This window comes from Solanum tuberosum, unplaced genomic scaffold, assembly GCF_000226075.1.
Source record: "Solanum tuberosum cultivar DM 1-3 516 R44 unplaced genomic scaffold, SolTub_3.0 scf00068, whole genome shotgun sequence".
Lineage (NCBI taxonomy): Eukaryota > Viridiplantae > Streptophyta > Magnoliopsida > Solanales > Solanaceae > Solanum > Solanum tuberosum.
In genome coordinates this window covers 375872-385402 of record NW_006238994.1, presented here as the reverse complement: position 1 = coordinate 385402, position 9531 = coordinate 375872, and the positions used below count along the sequence as shown (strand labels likewise).

The following is a 9531-nucleotide window of genomic DNA, read 5'->3' as shown; positions in this document are numbered from 1 at the left end:
GGGGGCACAATTGACCTAAACTATAACAAATGGCAAAATCAAACCTTTTTGCAAACGACGAGGGCAATCCTGGACCTTTTTCCTAATAGATATATAATGGGGCCTTAAAACAAAATAAAATCTAATTTTCAACTTCAAGTCAGTGTTGCGAGTGGACAAAGAAGCGATTCTTGTAATAAATAAAAACAAAAATTCCTTGAATCAATAAAGGCTTGTTCTGGACCATGCCGCTAGCTAGATTGAGACTGTCACCTTCCAATTTACGTATAGAATGATTATTAGCCCTACTAACGTTGACCGGTGATCAGTTTTAAAATTGTTTTTTCTATACTAATTGAATTGTGGTAAGGTGAATGAACCGATAAATGTTACTGGTTTCGGATGAATTGCTTCTGAAACAAATGTCTTATATATTCTATAGATTAATACACATGCGCATCGATCACTTGATTAATCAAGTTGTTGATTTATTTCAGAAATTATATATAGCTATTAAGTATGTCAATTCCACTCTCATATTACCCAAGGTGCTTATTCATTAGTATATATTGCAAAGAAACATTATAGTTACATACATTGTCACTTTATTTTATTCGGACTAAAGTATTATTCCAACGCTTTCATAAGACGTTAGTGAGCACCTAACGTGCTGCAAACAACTTTCAGAAAAACACAGAATCACATTTTTAAAGACAGATAATATAGCCTAAGAGAATTTCCTTCGAAGTTGTGCAATCTGTGTCTTACTAAGTTGGAAGCCTTGGGTAAGAACGTCGTCTGGAATGGGTGGATTTGAACCAAAGATTGAATTAGGAATAAAGACAAATCCAGGATTTTGACTGTTGAAAGCAGCAAGATAAGTAGCTTTTTTGTGTCCGACATTATACTGGAAGTGAATAAGACCTATTGGGAACACAAACACATCGCCAGGATACAAGATTTTGGAGAAGAGACGACTCTTAAAGAAGTTTACAGGATCAGGAACAAGAAATCCTACATACAGAGTACCATCCAGGACAGTTATCAGCTCAGTAGCTCGAGGGTGCGTGTGAAGTGGTGCAAGACCTTGAGGTTCCAAGTCAAGACGACCAATAGAAATACCAAGAGTGTTAAGTCCAGGAATTTTGTCGACAGTCAAAAACTTTGCAGCACCAGCAGCCCCGGGCGCTGTAGTGCCACTAACATTAAGACCTGAAGCAAAGAAATCATTTGCTGTTGCAAACTTTGGGTCTTTGCAAATCTTTCCATTCACGAAAACTGCGCAAGGGAAACAAAATAAAGTTAGGCATATTATTCAGATTATACAACACATATACAAAAACTACGCCTCATTCTGAAACAAATAAGTATTATAGAAGGATGATTAATTACCTGCAGCCTTAGAGTCATTAACAGCAACACATATGTCCTGTAGAGGGTTGTTATCATAAGCATAAGCAGGGGAATTACAAAAGAAAGCAGAAATGACTAAACTTGTTATGAACCACCACATCCTCATTGTTATAGTAAAGTAATTTTGTTTTGATTTGTTATTTTTTTTTTTCCAAACAACATTGAAAGGTGTGACTACTTATACCAAGAAAAAACACAAAAGGTATTGAAAATTCAGCATCAGTCTATTTGGTAGGGCTGTATAGAGTTCCAAATGAACCAATTATATATATGTTGTCACAAAATTATGTAGAGAGATTCAGAGATTTTTCTGTTATGAAGAGGGGTAATTTTAGGCTAGAAAATAATAGGTTGGGTATTGAGGGACGAATAGATAGAAGAAACTAGTTGGTTTGGCAAGAAGATAATGACATTAAAGAAGCATTTCACTTTTCGGAAAGGCATAATATAATGTATAAATGTGTCATTTAACTTTGCTTCAACTGACATCTATGTTTTGCAATTTTACGTCTATAAATAAATGCTCAAACTTGTATAAAGTTGTACAAGCATCCTAATTGAAATAATACCAATCAGTTGATGCATGTATTTACTTGTTCTACTATATACAACTATACAAATTTAAGTGTCTATTTGTGCACACCCAAAGTCGAAAAACATATATAGTTATCCATTGAAGTCAAGTTAAAGATCATATTTGTATGCTATGCCTTTTGAAAAGCGTAAAAGTAAAACATACGGAATAGTTTAGGCACAATTTTGACCATTCTCGATAAAATAAACCAAGCTTGAGTACTATGCACTATCTTAGCATATTTACCTTTTAGTTATAACAATAAGCATTACCAAACCCGAAATCATTGATCTCTAAAACAATTTCTATCAGAAATGGCTGCCCAAACGTTCATTAGATCTATTTTCGAACTTCAAGCAAGTGTTGCAAGTGGACTTCTTGTAATAAAAACAAAAAGCCCTTGGATCAATAAAAGCTTGTTCTGGATCATACAGTTAGATTGAAACTATCACCTTCCTATTTAAGTAAGGATTGATGATTATTAGACCCTACTAGCATTGACCGACGATCAGGCCTAGTGGTGCTTGTTACTTTTCCTATTTCGGCATGGATTGAAAATACTAGAAATGAAAAGAAATGATTCATTCCGATTGACACGAGAGTCCAACTACATTCTTAGAATTCAAGTTATATATTTGAAAGAGATTGGTCTCCTTGCTTCTTTCGTAGTACACTCTTCTTCCCACATCCAAACCTCTTTTCTCCACGACCCAAAAAGATAAAATGTAGGGCCAATATCAACCGTTCATCATGAAAGAAAGGACTCACTAAGTCAGGATCAGTAGCTAGTACTAATCTAATAATATAGTCTATATATATAAAAGTTTTTCAACTTTTACAAGTGAAACTCCAAAATTGTGTCTTAGAGATCGAACTTATACAATTGGAGCTCCAGGCAACGAGAGTCCTAGAATCCAGTAAAATATCAGCATAATACATAAATGGGTCTTTTAACTTGGCTTCATCTGGCATCTATGCCCTCCAACTTTGAGTGTGCACAAGCGTCCTGTGTGTGGCATAATACATGTAGGACGATGCCACGTAGGATGCAAAATTTTCATATAGGACCCCACATCGAACGTATGTGTCTATTTATTCAGCTTTATACAAGTTTAAGCATCTACTTATGCAAATGCAAAGTCGAAGGGAATAATTGTTAGCTGAGATCAAGTTAAAGGATATGTTTATGTATTATGCACAAACATACAAATTTCAAACTTATAGAATTCAAACTCCGGATAATGTCAGAGTGTCAAGAATCTTAAAAATTTCAAAATGGTGTAATATATAATCTTATGCTCCATTTCTAAATTATTTTATTTGTGGCTAATATTTTGTTAAAGTCCCACATCAGTGGAATGTAATGAATTTAGACTCCTTATATGAATTTCGGTAATGCTCCGTTCATAAACTAGCTTTTGGCGAGGCTGAGTTAGGAACAATATTCATTTCTTTACATATATATTTAGGCTTTTGTACTTCCTTTGGCGAGTTAATATCTCATATGGTCACTCAGTTTTGAATAGTTCACTCAGAAAGTCACACAACTTTGAGTTGTTCACTTAAAAAGTCACTCAACTTTGTTTTATAACTCAAAAGTCACTCAACTATTGATTTTCTCTTAGAAAATCACCCAACTATTGATATTTCACTTAGAAAGTCACTCAATCAATTTAAACAATATTTTTATTAAATCTTGTAAAAATACAAAAAATAATTAAACTATTTTTTAAAAATGATAATAAGATGCTTATTTAAATTATTTTATTGGATTTTGTTGAAATATAGTTTATTTAAAAAAAATAAAAAATAGTAAAACATTGCTACTGTGCATTTAGTTTTAATTACTTCTTTATCAATTTCAACCTCTTTTTTTTATATAATTTTGTAACATATGTAATACTAGTCATACAATTACTAGAACGAAAAGGTTTTTTTGGGTCAATTGTTGTACGTTTTTTCAGAAAATTATAATTAAATAATTGGAGCGGATCAATAAGATAATTAAAATAGATATCTTATTATTTCTTTAAAAAATAGTTTAAAATAAAAGTTAATGAAAAATGATTTAAATTGATTGAGTGGCTTTCTAAGTGAAATATCAATAGTTGGATGACTTTCTAAGTGAAACACCAATAGTTAAGTGACTTTTGAGTTATAAAACAAAGTTCAGTGACTTTCTAAATGAACAACTCAAAATTGAGTGACTTTCTAAGTGAACTATTCAAAGTTAAGTGACCATCTGAAATATTAACTCTTCCTTTGGCCGAAAGCTTTTGCTGAGTTTACTTCTTACTATAAGGAACTGCTAGTGCTAGTTTGGTCCCTGACTCCCTAGTCTTGCCAAAGTAATTACTCCCTCCATCCAATTTATGTGATAGACTTTTTTCTACATTTAGTAACAATTTAATTTAAACGCATAATATATAAACATGACCTTTAACTTTGTTTCAGCTGACAACTGTGACCTTTAATTTTGGATGTGTACAAGTAGGCACTTAAACTTGTATAAAATTGAACAAATAGACACATTTGTCCTACATGGTACCCTACATGAAAATTTTGTCATTATGTCACGTAGGATACATATGTCTAGCTACTTGTTCAATTTTATACAAGTTTAAGTGTCTACTTGTGCACGCCCAAAGTTGGAGGGCATAGTTACTAGCTGAAGCCAAGTTAAGGGTCATGTTTATGTATTATGCATAATTTAAATATTCATAATGAGATGATTTATAATCACACAAACATTTATGACTTGTTTTAGACCAAAGGTATATCAAATCTTTTTTTCTTTCTTAAACTTTGTGTCGAGTCAAACAACATCATATAAATAAGAACAAATGAAGTAATTAATAATTCAATAACAAAAATCAAAAATGGTGGTGCGAAGATAATAGCTATTTAACTAATTAATTTTTCTTTGAATATCCTGAAGCTTGGGTTGAATCAAAGAGCTTGTTTGGTACTATTATTATTCGAAAGAACTTCCTGTGTGGAAGTTTCATTATTTAATTTGCAGAGGGTAAACTAGAACAGTGGCAAGTTATATTGTTATATTTGCATTCCATTTATTTTGGCTGGATATTACTACTTCAATAGTCTTTGTGGCGGACAAGATGAGGGAAGCGAGACTGAGATGGTTTGGATATGTGCAGAGGAAGTGCAAGAGGGTGGTTGTAGAGCCACGGAGGGGTAGGACGAAAAAGTATTGGGGAGAACTGATTAAACAGGGCATAGCACAACTTTATATTACCGACGACGTACATGACTTTAGATAGGAAGGAGTAAAGGTCGCATATTAGGGTAGAAGGTTAGTAGGAATAGAGTGCTGTCTTGTCTTGAGAAGGCTTAGAGTCTGTCGTAGGACTATTCATACCCTTATAGTTCTTGTCATATGTTGTTTATTATATTTCGGTAATCACTCTATTTTTTTTTGTTATTATTGTTTTTCTTTTCTTATTGACATATATGTTTTCTCCATTGTTTCTTCTTTCTTTACTTGGGTTTGATACACTTGAGTCGAGAATCATTGGAGACAATCTTTCTACCTCCACGAGGTAGTGATAAGGTCTACATACACTCTACCCTCCCCAAACCCTACTTTATGAAATTTCACTAGATATGTTATTGTTGTTATATATATACTACTAGTTCAGCCTAGAGAGAAAAGACTAGCCTTGTATATACATTATTTCTATTTGTATTAGAGTTGCCCAAAGCTAGAAGGAAGATTTCGAGTTGAATATTCAAAGTTTTTGAGTAAGTAAGATGAATGGATTTGTAAGCATGAAAGAACTAGCTAGTTGCATAGATATAGATATAGAAAAAGGTGGAAATCTTTTCACCCTTCGCCAACAAGAAAAGTTTTGGTATAGGAGGTATCTTCAGAAATGAAAATGGAGACTGGATAAATAGGTTACATGAAGGGTCTCCCATTAACTACTGACATAAAGAGCATAAGCTCCTATATCTTCCATCCCCATAATTTTTTTCTAGAAGCTAATGAAACTAATGTACAAAGTATTGGGTTTTAAAAGATCTGAATGAAAAATGAAGATTTTTTCGAGAAGATATTAAGAGAAGAAAGGGTGCAATTTGGTTTTAAAAGGTTTGAATGAGAAATGAATTGTTTTTCGAAAAAGACACCAAAAGAAATTCAATTTGGTTTAAAAAGGTTGTTGGTGTAATATATACCACAAATATAATAAACTACAGTTTAAAATAAAATGAAAAAGCAAATCATTTAGGCTGAGATGCGGATATGCCGCTCTGATTAAGGGGATTCAAGCCCATTGTGGTATAATCTACACCAATACAACAGTATCACTCTTGAATTGTCCTCTCCGGGATACAACAGCCCAACAACGTCGTACAACTCAAGATAACTCCAGATTAGTTGAAGAGTCCAAAGGTCCACAAAAAGAACACCATCCTTCAACATATAAATACTCTTTTTTATATAGTCAATATAGTTGAAGACTTAGGGCCCGTTTGGTCATGCGATATGGTATCATGATATGGAATCATGAGATGAAATTGAAGTTTTGTTTGGACATGCGATACGAAATTTTTGTGTTGTATATTTTCTCATAAACATAAAAATCTCATAAGTTGTAAAACTATTAAAATAGCCCAAATTGTTTATTCAATCTTATCAAATAAACAAAAATTTATAAAATCGCATAACAAATTATTACAAAGTTATTTGTTCTCCACTTAAGTAATTGTTTCATCTAACTTTAATTTAATAAAAAAAATTGAACATAAATTGTAGTGTACTAGTCTTTAATATAATCCTCCCACATAGTACGGACAATTTCCTCACGTTGAACTTGCATTTCTCGATCATGTGACCGAGAAGACGAACCAACATTGTTACTTTGAGCCATTTGTTGGTCAATATCATCCGCAACTATATTTTCATGCTCATAGACCATAAATATTTCATCACTTTAACAATCGGTTGGTGTGAGTTAAAGTGACTATATGTTGGTGAGCAGAGGCGTATCCAGGATTTTGAGATGATGGGTGCACTATTACAAAAAGGTGGATCTAAGATATAAATTTGATTGATTTAACATTTAGGTTCTTATCACTAAAAATAATTAAAATTTTAAAATTATAGGTCCAAAGTTATTTTTACCTATCCAAACCACTTAGAGAGACATTACCCAATTTTAAAAAGGTAAATAAAACAAGATAACTAAAAGATTCAAATTTCTAACCTCACTTAGAGAGGTGCACCCAACATTATCGCACGGTATAATACTTCAAGTGTGGGTTCACATATCTAAATTTAAATATTTTTAAAAAATATAACACTACTATATACGATTTCAGGAGAGGAGCATGGGTTCACGTGAACCCAGTGACCCCCTCCTGGAAACGCCTCTGTTGGTGAGAATAATAAATTTTATGTCGGTGAGAATAATAAATTTTAAAAAGTAATGATGTGATTATAAATTTTATTTACATATAAAATAAATGGTTAATAGATATAAATGTGGAGTTGTTTTAATAAAATATAAACTCGTGGATCAATTTTTGTATTAAAATATTTCAAATTATGATATGGAATTACCATATAATTCCATATCATGGTTTTTGGAGAATATGGAATCACATCTCATGATATGGAATCAGCATAAAATCGCATGTCCAAATGCTGATTCCATCTCATGATACCATATCATGATATGGTATCGCATGGTCAAACGCCTACTTAATTAGAATATTTTCTTTGTCTCAACGCTCTCTTTCAGTACTACACACTACAATGTTTTTTTCACACTTGCCATATTTCATCTCTCCTACCCAAGGAAGATGCAACACAATTTATAAGAGAAGCAGTCTTTCATGTAATCAATAGGTAGAATGAGGGTTAGTAATGTGGGTAGATGAATGTGATAGATGTTACATAAGTTATAAGAAACTAATGGTCATTGAATGGGTTCTGATTTTTTCAATGGGTAGGAGCTCCTACATAAGGGTGAATTTAAAAATAATGGAAGCTCTCAACAACAACAACAACCACCTACACATGACATCAATTTTAGACTAAAAAATGCACCCATTTCCAAATTAAATTGACCAAGATAATTGCATTATTATTTTAGATTATCAACCACAATAGTCTGGCAACCTGAATTTTTGTCCTTTTTTCCTTTATATCAAAAAATAATTCAGGAAGGTTGGACAGTTTTCACCGATTTCTTCAACCGGATTTGGGTTGTGGAATTGAAAGGGTAAAACAAAAGTGGAGTGTTTGTCTGTTTGATGATATATTGTCGGCTGCTTTCATCAGAATTGTAAAATTGTTGTAGGGTCGTGAAGGGTGGAGACTTTTTAATTCGAATTTGATTTGGAGGGCGGGGCGGCTTGATTTGTGAATGGGCGAATTTTTAAATTAGTTTAGGTTAATTATAGGGTGACCAATAGATGAGTGTCACGTCATTAATTAATTTATTTATTAGATTTAAATTATGGGCCGTTAAAAAGAAGGGTAGTACAGGATCTATAGGTACATGTTAAGGGTATTTGGGGCCAATAGATGGACGGAGGGTAATTTTGTATTATTTTCAATAGTTTAAGAATATTTTAGCCCCTTTTCCGGTTACTTAAATGGATCACTCATAAGTCATAGGTAAATATGAACTGATCTATTTTAAAAGCTCATATAAATATGAACAAAATAGGTAAAATGTGAAAATCCAACTCATAGATCACTCACTCATAATAAAAAGGGAAATTTTCGCGTTTAGCTACAGTAATTAAAGTAATTAATTAAATTAGCTAAAGTTTGAATAATTACCAACAATAGCTATAGCTACAGCTGTAATCCCTTAATTCACGCACCAATCTAGCCAGCAAATCACTTCTCTTCTGAGATAGTCTTCTTCTGAGATAGTCGGATCAGCGACTACAATCAATTTTCTTCTGAGATCGTCGTATTGGCGACTACAATTCAAGAACAAATCAATCGATTTCATTGTTGATTATTACAGCAGGTACATAATACAATGAATTTCATCTGTTTTGTGTTTGGTGCTCTGGAGTTTTGGTTGAATACTATTGATATTTAGGTCTTCTAATTGAAGAAACTGATTCAATTGTATTTTAATTGATCTATAATTGTATAAACTATTTAATCAAAATTCAAATCGGAATGAATAATCAGAGATTTGATTGAATGTATGTTTCAATTGTTTCATGTGCAGTTAGTTTGTATAAAGTTATTTTGATTTGTAAAATTGTATAAATTATTTTTAGTTGAATTGCGATTTGAGTATGTATAATTCATTGATAGTTGTAGTTTATGCGAAGTTAGTTTCTGTATAAGTTATTGTTTGTATAAATGTAGACTTTTATATCTGTATTTGTATAATTGAACTATTTCAGTGATTAATTGTATAAAATAGTTGGAAGAATAGAACCGTGTTAATTATTGTATAAATTAGTTGTTATAAAGTGATTTTGATTTGTAAAATTGTATAAATTAGTTTTAGTTGAATTGCGATTTGAGTATGTATAATTCATTGATAGTTGTAGTTTATGCGGAGTTA

At 32.1% G+C, this 9531-nt stretch overlaps 1 protein-coding gene across 1 annotated transcript; it reads right to left on the bottom strand.

The window, feature by feature from the left end:
* Positions 1-523: 523 nt before the first annotated feature.
* On the bottom strand, positions 524-1528 carry LOC102592994 (germin-like protein subfamily 1 member 13). The gene is made up of 2 exons (XM_006345314.2): positions 1372-1528; positions 524-1257 (listed from the first exon to the last, which is right to left on the bottom strand). The coding sequence occupies exons 1-2, from the start codon at positions 1496-1498 to the stop codon at positions 707-709; spliced, it is 678 nt and encodes a 225-aa protein (XP_006345376.1). The 5' UTR covers positions 1499-1528; the 3' UTR covers positions 524-706.
* Between the last annotated feature and the right edge of the window lie 8003 nt (positions 1529-9531).